Genomic DNA, 18,251 nt, shown 5'->3' on the forward strand with positions numbered 1-18,251 from the left:
ATCACTAACAAGAATAAACAGCTGTGATATGGAGCAGTGCCCACACAAACTTCTTGACAAGCCATACCTTACTGGTGTTTCTTCCAGAGAATTCATTCCCCCACCATGTTCATGGGCTCCTTTATGATATGGGATATAGAAAAAGAATTCTGTCCACTGTTTTGTTAGAAACCTGTCCATAATTGCCCCAAACCCCATTAAAGGGCATTTTGTGATAAGAGTGATATTTCAAACATTGGGTAATTTAAGCCACTAGAGAAAAAAACCACCCACTTACAACATTAGTTCCAAGGCTAATTTACAGAAAGATCTAAAGTAAGCAGAGAAAAATTAGTTTTATATTAAGTGGTCAAAACTCATTTATATACAATCTTCATTAATTCACCCGCCCACTCACCCACCCATCCATCCATCCATCCATCTATCTATCCATCATCTGTCTATCTAGAACATAAAACCAGTTTGTCTTGTAAGTATATGCTCACAGCAAACATCCTAGGTGAGACTATGGCACGGGGTAGATGTAAGAGAAACAGGCAATGAAATATACTTGATCTTCATAAATGTAGCCAATTTAGAAAGCTCTTGACTCTTTGCCTGTCTGAAATGCTGGCAAAGTCTTGAAAAACCAATTGTTTTGTATTTCCTGTTACGACTCCACCCTATACCATAGTGTTTAAGGGTGATCCCTAGTTTTGCCTTAAAAAATAATTTACTTTTATCTTTTTTGTTTTTTTTTGTTTTTTTTCCTTTTTTTTAAATTGGATGTTTTATTTACATTTCATATGTTGTCCCCTTACCCCATCCCCCACCCACCCAGGAACCCCCAATCCCCTCACCCCTCCTCCTTCTTCTCTGTGGATGTAACCTCTATCTACTCCCCCCCACTCCCACCTCCCCACCCTCAAAATTCTCACCCCCTGGGGCGTCCAGCCTTCATGAGGTCAAGGTTCTCTTCTTCCACCTATGCCCAGCAGGGCCCTCCACTCTTACATATTCAGCTAAAGCCCTGGATCCCTCCCTAAGTGCTCCCAGGCTGGTGGTTTAGACCCTGGGAGCTGTGGTTGGTTGGTATTGTTGCTCTCCTCATGGTGCCGCAAATCCTTTCAGCTCCTTCAGTCTTCACTCTAACTCCTCCATTGAGAACCCCATGATCAGTTCAATGGCTAGTTGTGAGCATCTGCCTCTGAATATGTCAGACTCTTGAAGACACATGGTATTCACTCACTGATTATTGGATATTAGCCCAGAACCTTGAAATGCCCCAGATGCAACTCACAGGCCACATGAAGCTCATAAAGAAGGAAGACTAAGTGGGGGTGATTCGGTCCTTCTTAGAAGGAGCAACAAAATACTCAAGGAAGCAAATATGGAGACAAAGTGAGGGACAGAAACTGAAGGAGGAGCCATCTGAAGACCACTCCACCTGAGTATCTATCCCATGTGCAGTCACCAAAGGTAGATGCTGATGTGGAAGTCAGGAAGTGCATGCTGATAAGAGCCTGATATGGATGTCTCCTCAGATGTCTTCAAGAGTACTTTTATTTTTATTTATATGTATTTGCACACATCTGCAGGAAGGTATTCTATGTGGGTTCAATGCCTGCATGAGCCAGAAGAGGGCATCAGATCCAGCTGGGCTGGAGGTAGAGGTGGTTGTGAGCTCTCTACAGTGGGTCCCTGCAACTCAACTCCAGTCCTCAGCAAGACTTCATACTCTTAACTGTTGAGTCATCTCTCCAACCTCACTTCTCCCTTTTAAGAAAGGACCCAATCAGACGCACAGCAAAGGCAAAAAGGCAAGAGGATTAATGAAAGCTACTGTAAGTTACAGGAATAAAGTGTCTCTCTAGACATTTTCATGTTGCAGTAATCTTAGTTTCACAGTTAAAAGAAATCATTTAATTAACTTCAATCTTCCAAAAATATTTAACCAGAAAGTCGTAAGACATTTAAAATATATACCACACAATAGAGGTTTGCAAAATGTTAAATGGCTTTCCTAGTCTCTTCATTCGATGCACAGGAGAAGCACACCAAAGGCAAGTGCTAACAATCACTAATGATGCTACTTGTGTGTTCTCACGTCTGCAAAGTCTTTAAAAGACACCAAATCCAAACAATTTATAACTGTGCTTCCCGAATTGTTTGGATAGCTTATGGAGGGATAAGGGGAAAAAAAAGGAAGGGAGGGAAAGCGGGTGGGGTGGGGTGGGGGTGGGGTGGAGGCAGAACACCATGTGGATGTATGTGAGCGAGAGCAAGAAGAGCTTTGTTTCTTGATTATCCAGTTACATGTTTTTTAGTTAATAAGTTTTAAATGGCAGCTGAGTGTGGCACCTGGAATCCCAGCTCCTGGAAGGCTAGAGAAAGACTGTAACTAGGCTTCCTGGAGCTACAGTGAATTCTAGACCAATGGAATGGAAACTTCTCGTCCCCAAAACAAAGCAAACAAACAACAAAGCAAAGTGTAAAACATTTTAGATGTCAAATAAGAGCCCTGGCATTTCTATAACAAGAAACAAAAATTTAGCTAAATGTATTTAAGACAAAAAAGGAATAATTTGTAGATTATCACTAGAATTGGCTTTGTTTTGTGTGTGTGTGTGTGTGGGGGGGGTGGGTAGTAGACAGAACATGTGTAGAGGTCAGAGGACAACTGTCAGGAGTTGGTCCTTAGGTCCCACCTTGCTAGGCAGGGTCTCTCTTGTGTCTGTCTCTAAGTTATGAGCTTCCGGTTCACTGGCCTGTGAGCTGGAGGCAACTCTATTCTCTGCCTCGCACCCTGCAATGGGAGTGCTGGGATTACAAGTGTATGCCCCTACATCTCCTTTCTATCTGGTTTTGGTGCCCAATCTTGTGCCATCTGGCTTATTGTAGCTAGTAGCTTTACCCATGGACCCACCTCCCCAGCCTTAGAAGTAGCTTCTAATGTAAATTCTAAGCCTAGTGTAGCTGCCATTAAAACTGTTGAGTTAAGTGGTTTGGGGTTATAGGAAACATTATTAAAATAGGCTACCCTCTTTTGAATATTTGTACATAAAACTGCTAAATAATAAAGCAAATGATTAGATACACAAATATGTATCTAGTATAAACTCAATGATCACAGCAAACGACTACTGAAAATTGCTGCACACCAACCATTTTATAAATGGATAAGTGTAAAAGTACACTTGCTCATATATGTGTGTTCTTACAATGAGCAGAAATAAAACACTTTCAACCAGAATTTTTATGTATGATCTTAAAACTCTAACACTACTTGTTGCACTCGTAAGCACCAAGAGAATAATACTTCAAAATAATACTGAAGACAGACATGGTAATGCACTGCCAGCACCTGGGAGATGGAGGTAGGCAGATCTCTTGAGTTCTAGGCTAGCCTGGGCTACATAAAACCCTGACTCCAAAAAATAAAAAAGACAAAAAATACCAACTTCAAATAAGAGCTCTTTAAAAGGAAACAAATTCCTTTACTGATGTTTCAAGACACTGGCTTTCAGAGCTTAGAACATGCTCCTTCTCACTGTACACAACTCACTGTCAGATAAGGACCGTGGAATAGCAGGCCTTAGAGTTAGTTATACTAGATCACTGAAATTGCATCATTCCCTAATTTCAAGAAGAACATGAAAGGCTGTCTAGTGGTTAACAGATTGTCTGCTGGACAGGACACGTCACCAAGGAGACATGCCTTTAGGTGTGTCTGTAAGGGAGTTTCTAGGCAGGGTAAACTGGGGTAGAACACCCATGTTGTAGGTTAGGGTCCTGGACTACTAAAGAAACAAGAGTGAGCTGAACACCAGCGTCCATCTCTTCCATTTCTGACAGCAGATACAGTGTGAGCAGCTGCTTCACGTCACTGCCTCAAGCCTTCCCGATATGAGGGACTATACCCTACACCGAGATCCAAAATAAGCCCGTCCTCCCCTAAGCTGCCATAGTCAGGTGTTTTGTCAGAGCAACAAGATAAGTAGTACCTTCGGTAAACACTGAAGTGTCCTGAGCAGGACAGACTGTGTTTAGATATAACAGTAGAATGCATTGCAAACATACAACCTGTATAAACTTCAGAAATCAACAATGGAAAAGACAGCGGAGGATTCACACCTAGACTTAAAATGTCTAACAAAACTGGAGGTAGATGGGTTGCGGTATCACATGCGACAATTCAGACATTTCCTCCTGGAAACTGAGTTCAAATCAGATCTTTCCCACTCCTTACCCTCTGCCCCTGCCTGAGCCCTACCAATGTGGCTTCCCTTGACTTCCACCCCACACAGCTAACGAGTCCTTGATCAATGGCTTTTCTCTTTGACAGAGCATCTTTCCCTTGACTTCAAAGTAGGACATATTCTGGGACACTTCTGTCATCAGGAGATCTAGGAGGATCAAGAAGACATGGGAAAAAGAGCCTCCTTTCTGATGTGCTGAGCACGTGCCACAGTACACCACACCGTTTCACATCCCCGTCCTGTCCCAGTAGATTAGAAGGGTTTCGACGTGAGACGCTAGGTCTATTTAACTATCTTCTAATTCTTGGATCTAAAAAAGGGCCTGGTACATGGTGAACAGTCTCAGCCAACAAGAAAAGTTAAAGACACAGTGCTCTAATTTTAAAGTAATGAATCTGTACTTAACAAAGCTGACAGACATATAATAAAAGAACATACATCGATAAGTAATAATTTTTGGTATTATATTCGGAAAGACTTTCACATTGAAAGGGAACACACGCGTTGGAGTGTAACAGGTCTGTGAGGTACTCAGAATCTTCCGTATCTACTTGCTATCATAAAGAACGCCAACAACAACAACACTAAGTGAGTATTTATATTGGTGTTCATCAATCTCTAGCTTTCATGTTTCAACAAAATTATGTCAAAAGTAATTATACATATTAGTTGAGTGTAACAGATCAAAATATAAACAGTGGCCCTGAAATGCTTTTGAAAATTAATATGTTAATGACTAGAACAAATTCAATGGAAGGCAAACAGTGATAGATTCTAATTAGGAAAGGAACTCTCAGTTTTCCAATGCTACTGCTTTGCTAGTGACAAAGTCCCACTGCAGCCATTGGAAGTATTAAGTTCCACACAGTTTTTGACTCTGATGAAATAGCAGTGTAGTCTGTATAGCGCACAAAGTGCCTAGTTTTAAGCACAGCGGAAGTAACTTGCAGAGCTCGGCTTTCTGTGACTGACAGCCATTGCATCATAACTGATATTATAGCCACGGTGCAAGTGGGGTTTCAAATCTTGGAGATTCTTACCTAATCCAATCCGGTTAGGACTTGTTTCTCGGCTACATCCCTGACTCCTGGGGATCTTGCTTCGTTTTTCTGAAGATGGTGTTACCGGTGGGCCTCTTGAGGAACCCCCAGCAAGTCCACCATAGCCACTTCCCAAAAGCTTCCCAGGGGAGCTTGACCGGCTGCCAGCTAAAAGTGAAGCAAAACGACAGTGAGAGACGATGAGAGTCCAGTGACACTTCACATGACTAAAGGAGCAAGTGTTCATATGTGAATTTGCATGAAACATTAAGGAATTTTTATATAAAAATAGCATTTTAGTTGCTAATGCTGTTTTCACATGCAGGCACATAGGACTGCTATCATGAACTAACATTTCTGCTTAGAAGACCCTGGAGGTACCTCTGGGAGTGGAGGTGCAGTTTCTAGTGGAGAACAACAGTGACGGGGCACCATGTTCCAAGCACAGGTCTGCACGAGGCCAGAGACACCCTGCAAGCTCTCCCAAAACCACACACCACGCCCTAAGAACTGACTCCTTAAAAATTAAGTAAATCACTGGAGAAACAGAAACATAACAAAACTTCTTAGACATTAACTCAGGGAAAATGGGTTTGATCTAACAAATGGAAGACATGGTGATGAAAGTACTAGAAATGGTTAAAAAAAAAGTCACAGAGTAGATGGTATACATAAGCCCAAAGATCAGTAGCCATAAAGAATGTGGCTAGATATCATTCATCTATTAAAAGACAGAAAAATTTCAGTTTACTCCTTTTACCAGTATCTAGAGATTGAGCCTTGTTGTGCTAGCCAAGTGTTCTACTACTGAGTTACAACCCAGACCCTGAACAGATACATAAATGAAGCAAAACCATATACTGTTTACAAGAATCAAATAACACATTTAAAATCAAGCAACACAAGGAAAAGCACAAAGAGTGGTAGAAGGTGGGTAAGTGATCTCTGAGACAGTCAGTACAAACCTCTACTCTCAGCAACAAAGCTGAAATACAAACTGGGAAAAACTAAGAACATAGGGAGAAATGAGAAAAGCCACAATTTTTTAAAAGACCCTAATCGAAAGCCTGAGAAGCCTCAGAGAAATTGACAGAGCCAACAACCAAAACTTTGAGTGCACAGTGTGTTTGATGACAAGCATGTACAGGATACATACAACCATGACTTGCATGACAACCCCCATTAGCAACAGAGTCATGTGCAACCAGAGTTCTGCCTGTGTCCCTGGTGATGCTGCAGCTAACTCTATCTGTGTAACTACTTCCCGCTCTAACATTTCACAATGTGACTTCACATACTACTCTGTACACATGTGTATATTCGAAAACACGTCTCTTTTTCATCTTAACACCAAATTTTATAAATACTAATTGTGTACTAAGCCTCAAAACCAATCTCAAAAAAGAAACCCTGAAAAAGGAAATCACATGGAGCATATTCCCTGAGAAATATGCAATAAAATCAGAAGCCATGAATAAATATCAGGGCTGCTAATCTTTATTAATAGCTAAATATCCAGGTATGTTCATAAATATATTCTGTGCAATAATAGAATTCTCTCAGAGAAAATAGTAACATTTTAAATACAAAAATCCACCAAAAAAAAAAAAAAAAAAGCCGGAAAGTGGTGGCACACACCTTTAATCCCAGCACTTGGGAAGCAGAGGCAGGCGGATTTCTGAGTTCGAGGCCAGCCTGGTCTACAGGGTGAGCTCCAGGACAGCCAGAGCTACACAGAGAAACCCTGTCTCGAAAAACCAAAAATCCACAAAATGACAGCCACTTAACAGATTATGTCCTAAGTAGAGATGGCAGTAGAAATTTTAAAACAAAATATAAATAATTACTATGTGGAATAGAATGAATGACCTATAGAAAAAAATAAAACTAACAAAATCCCTTCAGAAGTACACTTACTCACAAATTACTCTTTCTTACAGAATAAAGACTTAAAAATATATCTTATAATACGTCTCAAAAGTGTACATCATACATTAAAACTATTATTGTTCAAATGAGTCACTTCGTTGGCTACACAAGAAAATTAATATCCAATAATGATTAAACTACACACAATTTGGAAGGAAAATCACTATAAAAATCTGTAATGTACATTACTGTGAAGAACCATCCCAAGACTTGAACATAAACTATTAAGCTATGCCAAGGGCAAAAAGAAATGCATTTCAAACTCTAGTATTTGGAAATACAGGAAAATACAGAAAGCTTAGGCATAAATCAGAGAAATTAATATTGAGCAAAGAGCACAGCTGAGACAGTGCCAACGACAACAGAAAGACAAGAGAAATGGCTTACCACCAGCAGGGTTAGCAGATCTGGATCCTTCGTTAGCAGAGCAGACCAAAGGACAGGCAAGAGTGGATTAAAAGACAATAACACAATACAGAAGGTCAGCATGCGACACAACACAAAAGGCTCGTGCACAAGCACAATAGCAACATCACTATGGCCCTGAGGATGCTTTCTTTTACGCACAGCTCAGTTTAACACTTATTCCAGGTCTGTTCATGAAACATCCGTCTATCATGTGCCAAGCCTTCTGCCTCTCAGCGCGCACCCCAGCTCTCAGCAAGAGGGAAAGCAGCACACCTTGGTCCCCTGTGCCCCAATTCCATCTTTAACAAGACACCAGAGGCTGGAAGAACACTGCTATAGAATGGTTTCATCCTTGAATGCTTATGAGTTTCCATAATCTTCAAATATCTAAAATATCTCAATCCTTAAGGACCCTAAATCTAGAATTAACAAATCTACTTCGTATCAAATCAGGACTGTGAATGTTGTATACCCACACTTGTGGTATAAGTGTATTTACCTCAAAGTCAAATCATTGTTAAAATGCTGAATTTGTATGTGTAAGCCTGGGGCGTAGGATCAATCATGTGCTATTTAGTGGCCTGAGTCCCTATGAGTGCAATCTGGAACTAAGGAACCTCAAGGTTGAGCCTGTATGTTCCTGAGTTTTAAGATTTAAACCTCTCCTAATCTCCTAAATCCCACTAGAAAAGCAAATTTCCCTCCTAAGTTGGTGACATTTGGATTTCAAAGCCAGAGAGACATATTACTAACACAGCTGGGGTGGGGAACCTGACAGAGGCCACAGCCAAGAGCTAAAACAACAACAATAACAAAATTTAAGATATCCCTCAGCTCCCATTCCCCACAGGAAATCATACTGCAAAGACAGATTACATAACAGGTAAGTTTTGACTTGAAAGACTTCAGGATAGGGTGTCAAAGTGTATTTTTAATATCTAACACTATTAATATATGTGTTGTATGTTCCTGTGTGTGCATGTGTATATGGAGGCCAGAAAAAGATGTCTGGTACCTTCTTCAACCACTACTTTCTTTTGTCAGACAGGGCCTTTCTCTGGGACCTGAAGCTCACCAATTAGACTCAATCACTTGACCAATAAGCTGAAGGGATCCAGCTGTCGCCATCTCCCTGGTGCCAGGATTACAGATTTGTATCAGTACACCTATTTTTATTGGGGACTGGAAATCCAAACTCAGGTCCTCAAGTACTTTACAGGAAGATCCATTTCCCCAGCCCATGAAACACTAATCTCCTAGAAAAGGAGACTAAAACATTCTTGAATGTTCCATCTTTTAAGCCTACCTAGCAGTATGGTTACTTAAGAGTGTCTCAGAGCCACTGATGTCAGAGACACTGAAGCCTATCTGGCTGTGGGATGGGCTACTGAAGGAAGCTAAGGTGACAAAGGCATTAAGATGCACTGCTTACGCTGAGACTGTGAAACCACTTTGGCGCGACTGCGGCCCCGACTGTCGGAGGGTGTGGAGGCAACATTGGTGGTGCTCCCAGAGCTCTGCCGTCTCGTGCGGATCCGACCTGGAGGATACAGCAGAAACAGTGTTTCCATAATGTCTTTATCGAGTGTGACCTACACAAGAACCCACACCACAAGCACAGGGCACTGACGCGGCTGACCACGCAGATAGCAGGGGCTTGTGACAGTCAGGTCCCGTGAGGGTTAGACACCAGTGTGACCCCATAAGATGAGCAGCGATCAATGTGGCTTTTAATTTTCCAAACTGGTTCTCTGGATTCAAGGAAGCACAAAATGCCCTTCTTCACAAGCCAACTAAAACTGAACACAACTGACCCCAGAAGCAGATGAAGTTTGCAGAGGAGGACTACAACAATCCCCAAGTGTTGAAGAAGGTTCAAGAAAGTGCAGCATTGGGCTGGAGGAGAGACAAGAACCAGTGACTTTCAGTAAAGATTTAAAAAGACATATGAGCTGGATAAGGCGGCAGCACATACCCAGCTCCTGGGAAGTGAGGCAAGAGGGTAAGAAGGAAATCAAGGCCACCACTCTTGGCTATACAGTGTGTCTGAGGCCAGCCTGGGCTACATTTACTACTGGACATCTACTAAAACATGGCATTATTTACTCTACTGAAAACTATGATCTCTGTAAAATCAAAAATCTCACAGCAATGTACAGATAAGAAAGAACCAACCAGGCAGAGAAGTGTGTCCGGTGTCACACACCTGGCCTAGGTGAATGCCAGGGGCTAGCTGGCTGGCCCCCCAAGTGCCTCTGATTTCTCTTAGTAGTCACTAAGAGAAACCCAAGTAGATGATCAGGAAAAATGAACAAGAAAACTCAATCTATTTTAAAGTATTTATAGGTATTTTTATAGGTATATAAAATACATAGGTCACACACATAACTTTTGTGTGTGGGGGAACACCTATAGTCGCAAAGCTAGATAATAAAAGCCCCTTTGAAGGTCTTTCCCCTCCCCAGCAATAGTGACATGGTCCTAAGACCAATGTTAGGGATTTCTCCAAGATTCCTTTTTTTGTAGATTAATATACTTGCGTGAACAAGAAACATGTCATTGTTTTGCATATTTAAAAATTAAAATTATAATAGACTTAAAAATTATAAAATATATTACTTTACTCAATGACTTATGAGTATACTTGTAGAACAAATTTTTCATATGGGCCAAGGAGATTTTTTATCTTTCCATATAACTAATTCTCAAATCTCCTTAACTTTTTTCTTATGAATTTATAATACCTCTTTTTCAGAGCTCTACTTCAGTTTTTATACTCAGGCACAGATGCTTTACTTTAATTACAAATAGTATTGTGTAGGTTTTAACATACAATGTATCATTCACATATACATACACACACACGTACGTACGTTTGACACAGGACCTTGTTATGTAGTTCAAGCTGACCTGGCATTTCTGTAGTCCAGACTAGCAACAAACTCACAGCAATCCTCCTGCCTCAACTTCCTAAGTCCTGGGATATACAGACATGTGCCACCACATCTGGCTTTTAATTTTTACGTTTTGATTTTACATTTAGGACTTTTGCTAGACTTTTTATTAACTCGTATGTAGATTTGGGGTTATCTAATCTAAAAATATTCCGTCAACTTTTTGTCAAATTACATTTTTACTTATGTGCCTTTATTGTGCCATCTTACTCATATAACACAAAGCAAAACAGAAGCAGTGAAGTTCTGTTCAGTCAAAGGAGCCTTTTTAAAATGTTGGGTTTAGGGTACAATTCAGGGTGTAGAGGCAAGGTTTGGAGTGCAGTTACACACATACACATATATACACACTCTCTCCACATACATGTGCACACACTGAAAATGAGTGTTCTCTTGTCTTTTTCCATCAGAGCTGCCCTTTGCTGGCCAGTTTTGATGCAGGCTTGTGCATTCTGCTCTGTCCTGCAGTCCTGACAGTGAAAGTCCACAGGCTCCAGAGTATAGCCAATGATCGTGGTGCAGCCAGCCCTACGGCCTTCTACCTTGACCTTGCCCTCGATGGTGTCTGGAGCTGGGTGGCTGCATTGCTTATTCTGGATTAGCAGTGTGTTCTCAGGCAGGAAGATCATTTTGGCTAATAAATTCTATGTATTTCACACAGTAAAAAAAAAATTTCTTTTGAACACCATTGAGTAGTTATTTTATATTTCACAACAGATTCAAGTCCTTAAGGGTTCATTCTTTGTGTGTTATCTTTCTCTGGTGCTTCACAAATGCAGTGCCTTCAGCCTGATATCTCATATCTGGCTGATACAATCTATGGAAAGCCTAAAGAAAGATCCAAAAAGTGGCTTCTTCTGTGGAAGTTCAGTGTACTCATGGGCTGCAAACACAAACTGCTTAATTCTGCAGTAGGGGGTACAGAGAAGGAAACTCAGCTTCATGTGTAGAGAGCTCGTTATAAAGGAACAGAAAAACACTTGTTTTCTCCATGGAAGACACTGAGACAACAAGGTGATCTGAAGATAGTTTTCCCATGTCTACTTTTTTCATGGACATATGGTCCCTTGTCAATGCTGGTTGGCTTCTAGCCTTGCACCTTTGGTGAGCTAGAAGTCTTGTTTTCTGTGTTCCCTAGGACTCACACTGCTTTGCTACATAGGAGCAGGCTGAAAGGCCTCTTCTTGGTTTTGAACTGTCCTTACTTTTTTGGGAAGCAGCTACATAGTTTGGAAGGCTTCTGGTGTACCATGTTCAGGTCTACTTAATGGGAAAGGGAAATTGGTTTCTACTTTAATTAGTTGGCAATTTTAAGTGCCTGAGTATGTTTTAAAGACAGGGAATGTTTTATGGTCTTCAAGAGAATTACAAGCTACTGCACAAACACAGAAAACCAAGAGAATACACTTTAGCTGTGTACTACTATTAGACGACAGAGACAGCATAGAAGGGAAAGATGAGGCAAAACCAGTCTAAGTGACAATAATAACAATAATTAAACAATTGCATAACAGTGTAGGAAAACTGCAGACTTAGATGGAGGGCACAGAAATATACTAAACACATCCACACATCCACACAGACACACACACATACACACAATGAACAGACAGCAGACACTGGGGAAAGCAAGAAATTTAGGAAGAGCTCAAGCCTTCAGCTTTCAGAGAGTCACAGAAGAACATTCTGACCTCAAGTATTTTAATAGTACTAAGGATTCTCAGTTAGTCATGCCTTTTTTCCCCCCCATTCTGGAAAAGACCCTAAAGTTGTGGTCTAGGTCTAAGTGACAGGCACAGTGCTGAACAATCAATTCAGTCCAAGGCCCAGACTCTTACCCTGTGGCCCCATAACTAGCTGAGGGAACTATGAGAAATCCAAGCAGTAAAAAGTTGATCAGTAGTCAACCCAAAACTTGAATTCAAAGTCGAACAGGTCCTGACGTTCTGGTGGCTCATGTGGATCTCAGTACGGTCATGTGGATCATGAGAGGTGACATTGCTGGCTTTTGTTGTTGTTGGTTTTTAATGCATAAACTTTTTTGCTCTTACAGAAACATAAGGTAAAGATTTCTCACATTTTCTTACCATCATCTCTCAAGTAAGAATCACTTGGAGAGTATGCATGAGAATGTCTGATTTTAAAGATCAGTGTTTGACTTGTTGACTTGAGTTTGCTCAATGAATCTCAACATGGGTCAGGACAGCATCTGTAATGACTTCTCAAATGGCCCCAGATATACTTATGCCTTCTTGTACTGTGGAAAGTGGTGATCTGAGCACCGATCACCTAAAACATCAACCAATTCTGAAAAGTGTTGACAATGGTAGATATTCTGTACTACCAATTATTCAGAGATCATTCTTGTAATGAGATTATTCTTTAAAAAAAAAGCACATTTGTCTCATTTGTACGCTCATTTGTAATAATTCATATCAGCAAGTGGTAAAATTGTTTATATGCCAAAGAACTGTTTTGAAGTGGAATTCTTTATGCCTTACAGTACTTGCCTGATCTACATCCTTACTGTGGATTCTATATCCGCAGGGCAGGGGATGGATATTCATTCTTAGGCGAAAGAAGTAGGGAGTAGAAATGCCAGGATCCTCGGCCTAAGGGATCCAATATCAAGAAGCAGCCCTGTTGCACTGAGGTTGTTTCAATGCTCCTAGGTTTGTACAGAAGTAAGTTTCCTAAGTCCATCTCAGTTCTCTCTGCACTGGGCTATTCCAGCAAGCTCATCTGTTTACCTCTCACTTCCTGGAACACAACAAAACTCCATTCCTGCATAGTTGGCTCTCAACATAGATAGAATCTGAGAACTTGATTCTTTGTCAGTTTTACTACCTATCACTTCTGCCCTCAAGAGAACAGTTTTCTTCATTTTTTTTAAAGTATGTTTTTTACTTTTATAAATAGACTTATTTTCATTTGTAAAGGGCCCAATTACTTAAATTCAGAGTTTTTAGATTAAGCTAAGAAAACATCTCTCTCTCTGTCTCTCTCTATTTCTCTCCTCTACCCCCTCCCATGTGTGTGTGTGTGTATGTGTGTGTGTGTGTTCCTGAGGTGCACGTAAATGTGTGTGTATAGGCATGGTGAAGCCTCGGCTTGACACTGAGTGTCTTCCTCATTTGCTCTATTACACACTGAGATAGGGTCTCTAGAATGAACCCAGAACCTGCTGATTCAGCTAGTCTATCTAGGAAGCTAGATCTAGGCATGCCCTGTCCTTCTTCCAAGAGCTAGAATAACAGGCAGGCCACCACATTCAGCTGACTTTGTGTGTGTGTGTGTGTTTTATGTACGTACGTACGTATGTACGTATGTATGTATGTATGTAAATATGTATATATATATGTATGTATGCTGAAGATCTGAATTCTGGTCCTCACACTTGCAATGGTAACTGCTTTACCCAATGTGTCACCTCCCCATGCCCTAACATGACCTTTGACTTCAACTTAATAACACTATTATCTATTCTATGAAACAATGAGTTGTCTATATTCACAGGCTACTGAAGCATTGTAACTTCTCATTTGAAATAATTTAACTTGGAGGGAACAATTCATCTAGGGAATAAAGCTTTTCTTAAACATATTATCTTTTCTTAAAGCATTTAAGCGTATTCATTCTCTCAACATATATATAATCATCATTCTTCAAAAGCACCATGGCAGACAACATACTTCCTACATCCAAATCCCTCACTGAGTACACTGATAGTACACTGACAGGCAGCCAAAAGATGACACCATAGACTAGTTCTTTTCAGAAAGGACTCTTGTGACCACTTCCTGAGTGCTGAGATTACAGGCACAGGCCACCATACCTGGCCTGACTTTCTTGGTGGTTGCTATTTTGAGGCAGGTCTCTCTCTACTGCATGAGCTGGCCTTGGGCTTGTTGCAATCCCTTCTTCAGCCTCTCAAGTGGTTGAACTATAGGGATTGGGCCACACCCAATTTGGCTCTTTTTGTCCAGAGATTTTAAACTATTTAACAGACTTATTTTTAAAGATTTTTAAAGGCTCACAGCTAGGAGTGTAAAGAGGCTGCCTCCTATACAAAGGGTCTGGGACCATGCCTTTTTCTGGTGAAAGAAGGGAAGAGGCACAATGACTTAAAAAAGACAGAGAAAGCCTAGACAGAGGGCTTAGCTGACAGAGGCAAGCATGAGGACCAGAGTCTGGATTCCCATCACTCACATAAAAGTTAGGCAGGCAAGATGGCCACTTTAAAATCCAGAGCTTCGCAGACACAGGAATCCCAGGGCAAGCTGGATAGCTAGACTAGACAGAAGTGGAGATCTTTGGGTTCAGCCAGAGACCTTATCTTAATAACCAAATTGGAGAATGAACGAGGAAGATACTAGATGTCAACTAGTAGGCAGCAACACACCCACGTGCATGTGTACCCTCACACATGTGGATACACAAATAAGAAAAAGAAGAAGAGAAAGAAAAGGAGGGGAAAGAAAAGGAGAAAAAAAAAGAGGAAAAGAAGATAAAGGAGAGTGAGGGGGAGAAAAAAAAAGGAAGAAAGACTGATGAGAAATCCTGATAAGGGCACAAAATGGTATTGCTGCATTAGCCACCCCACCCTCCAGATGGATGTTACTACATAGCCCTAGGTGGCATGGAACTTGCTATACAGACCAGGCTAGCCTATAACTCACAAAGATCTACTTGCCTCAGTCTCCTGAGTGCTGGGATCAAAAGCATGCCCTTCATGCATAGCTAATGGCTTTTCTTACCATCACTGGCAGCTTGCTTTACTAAACTCTGAGTTTCACAACACAAGCAACAGAATAGAGGCATCTTGTCTGCACAGAGACATCTGTCCTGCCCTGCTCCATCATGACAAGAACTCAGGCTAGCCTGGCACAGACACTGTCCTCCGTTCCTGTAAAGCTCCCTACCGTCCTATTCTCATTTTCTAAAGGCACATCATTCCATCATTTCTCCTAACTGAAGGAAACCACAAAGTGATTTAGTATCTTGTCCAGTAAATGAATGGCCAAGTTAACTTTGCTTGGGACACTACGATTGATTTAAAAAAAAAAAGAAAAAAAAAGCGGAAAGGTGAAGAACTCTTCTTAGTGGTAGGGAGAACAATATAGGCTGATTTTTCTGTTATATAATGCATTCTGGGAAAATATACTTTCCATGTTGTGTAAACTATTTGTGATGGTTTGAATAAGAAATGACCCTCATAGGCTCATATATTCAAACACACACCCCCTAGTTGGTGGTGCTATTTGGGGAGTTTATGGAGCCTTTAGGTAGTGCCCTGCTAGAGGAGGTCCATCACTGAGGGCAGCCTCTAAGAACTCATTGCCACACTCAACCTCCAGTTTGCTTCTCTCTGTTCTGTGTCTGCAAAGATGGGCTCCCTCAGCTCCCTGCCCAAGCTTCCTGTGTGCTGTTGTGACTCCTTTGCTATCATGGACTTTTCCTCTGGAAGATGATAGCTCTGCCTGCCTGCTGCCACACTCCTCCCTTCCACCATGATGGACTCTTACTCTGGAATTAAAAGCCCAAATAAACCCTTCCTGTCCTCCCTCCCTCCCTCCCTCCTTCCTTCCCTCCCTCCCCCTCTCTCTCCCTCTCTCTCTCCTTCCCTCTCTCCCTCCCTTTTGTTGTGATATTTTATTACAGCAACAGAAAAGTAATTAATATAGTATTCTATTTTATTTTTCCATTTCCCTTCTGTCTAGGTCAAGAAAACAAATAGTATTGCTTTTTGGAGAATCAGAAACAAAAGTACTACTATCAGTTGAACAAGACAATAATTACCATGGGTCATAACCACACGCAGCCAGAACCTTTGGTGAACCCAAATAAAAGCCATAGATGGGTAGAGGATTTATTGATTGTTTTTCATTTCATAAAGCTGTCCAACTTTGGGAATCACCAGTGAGACTTCTTTTAAATTCGGGTTCTCTAGATCCTTCCAACTTAATCAGCACCTTCAGAGGAAATATCCTGGACATCCATCTGTCTGTCTAGTTTTCTTTCTTGTAAGCATCCATGTAATTCTTATGATGAGACATATCTGAAAACCATGAAGCTTGTGACCATGCTCTATTCCTTTGCCCGGTGAGACACTTACCACCAAGCCCGACAATCTGAGTGCAATCCCAGGGCCACAGGGTGGAGGGAGAGACCTAGCTCACGAGTCATTCTCTCACCTCTGTGCACGTGAGCAATAAGTAAGTGTAATTTAAAACTTCTCAGCCTCTTTCTCCTTTTTCCTTTTTGACTCCTGAGGGCCTAGACTATGGCCTCAGCAAAAGAAAAATGATGGCTCAACATGCTCAAAACCCTGGGCTTCACTTCCAGCACTGATGCATCTTAGTGTGGTGTTGTACAACTATAATCTCAGCCTAACTCCAGAGGAGAATCCAATTTTACAGTCATCCTTCACTAGAGAGAGAGGTGGAGGCCTGCATGGGACACACAAGACCCTATCTGCAAACCAAAGTATACACAGGAAATACTGTGCTGGGGTTGGGGAGATGGCTCAGTAGTTAAAAGTGCTTGCCACACAAGTGTGACAACTTGTGTTTGATGATTCCCCAGGGTTCCACATAAGTGGAAGGCCAGAAATGACTTTCTCCAAAAGTGTCCTTCACTCACACCACAGCACACAGACCAGCTCGCTCGCTCTCTCTCTCTCTCTCTCTCTCTCTCTCTCTCTCTCTCACACACACACACACACACACACACACACACACACACACACACACACACAGAGTAATACACTTTAAAACTATACAGAGCTACCCTGCCCAAACCTTGCCTCTTTACATGGTAGCCACTTCACAATTATGAACTAATCACGCTGTTCTGGACTGCTGAAGGCATGGGCTGGGAGCCATAGACCCCGTTTCAAGTAGGCAATACTGCTCTAAGTTAAACTGTTGAAGTCTTATCCTGTTTTCTACCCAGAAACCTTTGGGAAAGGATAATGTTGTCTAAGAGTTGCTAATCTAAGGTCAGTGCTCACTATACCGGCTGTGTCTCAAGTTCGAAGAACAAGGTGAGGACTGAGCAAGAGCTTCTTAGCCTAAATTGTGGCTCAGGGGATGTGGACATGGCCATTTCTTCCCATGGTGTGAATTGCAGAACTCAACACAGAGAAGGGTATTACCACATGGCTTGTAGGAAGAGCAATGTGCACAAATGAAAAAACAGGGGCATGTGACTTTGACACAAATAAAAACAACAGTTTTGCAGTGTTCTTCATAGGAGAGTAAACCACTATTTAAAAATGTCTTTATAGCTCAGCAGAAAACTTCACTGATGCTGAACGTGGATAGTTGACACAGACATTTACTTTCAAAATAGGAAGATGAGCCCGAGAATCCCACAAAGCACAAAAAAGAGAGAGTGCAACTCGGGTAGAGGCTTCATGAGCAACAGACCCCAAGTCAGCAGAGTACAAGGTGATGTTGAATATTCCTCCCAGTGTGGCCTCAGCATGGTCACCACCCACAGCACACTTCAGTGCCCTGATTCACCGGAACAAAGATCAAACAAGAAAGGGGAAGAGAACTGAGGCAGAGGGAAGGCAAGAAGCCACTGGAGACAGAATGAAGAAGAGGGGAAGGACAGCGTGCAACACAGCATGCAGGGACCTCAGTGAGGACAAGTGGGCACCGGGCAGCACTCGGTGG

At 41.5% G+C, this 18,251-nt stretch overlaps 1 protein-coding gene across 4 annotated transcripts in view; it reads right to left on the reverse strand.

The window, feature by feature from the left end:
* Positions 1–18,251, reverse strand: part of Clasp1 (cytoplasmic linker associated protein 1) — a 237,552-nt gene that overhangs the window by 85,074 nt on the left and 134,227 nt on the right. For all 4 annotated transcript variants that reach the window (XM_028771493.1, XM_028771491.1, XM_028771492.1 and 1 more), the window contains 2 exons: positions 9,048–9,155; positions 5,279–5,446 (listed from right to left, as the gene is read on the reverse strand). In XM_028771493.1, the coding sequence (XP_028627326.1) occupies positions 5,279–5,446; positions 9,048–9,155 (276 nt within the window). The remainder of the gene's footprint in view (positions 1–5,278; positions 5,447–9,047; positions 9,156–18,251) is intronic.

The sequence above is a fragment of the Grammomys surdaster genome, unplaced genomic scaffold, assembly GCF_004785775.1.
Source record: "Grammomys surdaster isolate TR1022 unplaced genomic scaffold, NIH_TR_1.0 208, whole genome shotgun sequence".
NCBI classification, from domain to species: domain Eukaryota; kingdom Metazoa; phylum Chordata; class Mammalia; order Rodentia; family Muridae; genus Grammomys; species Grammomys surdaster.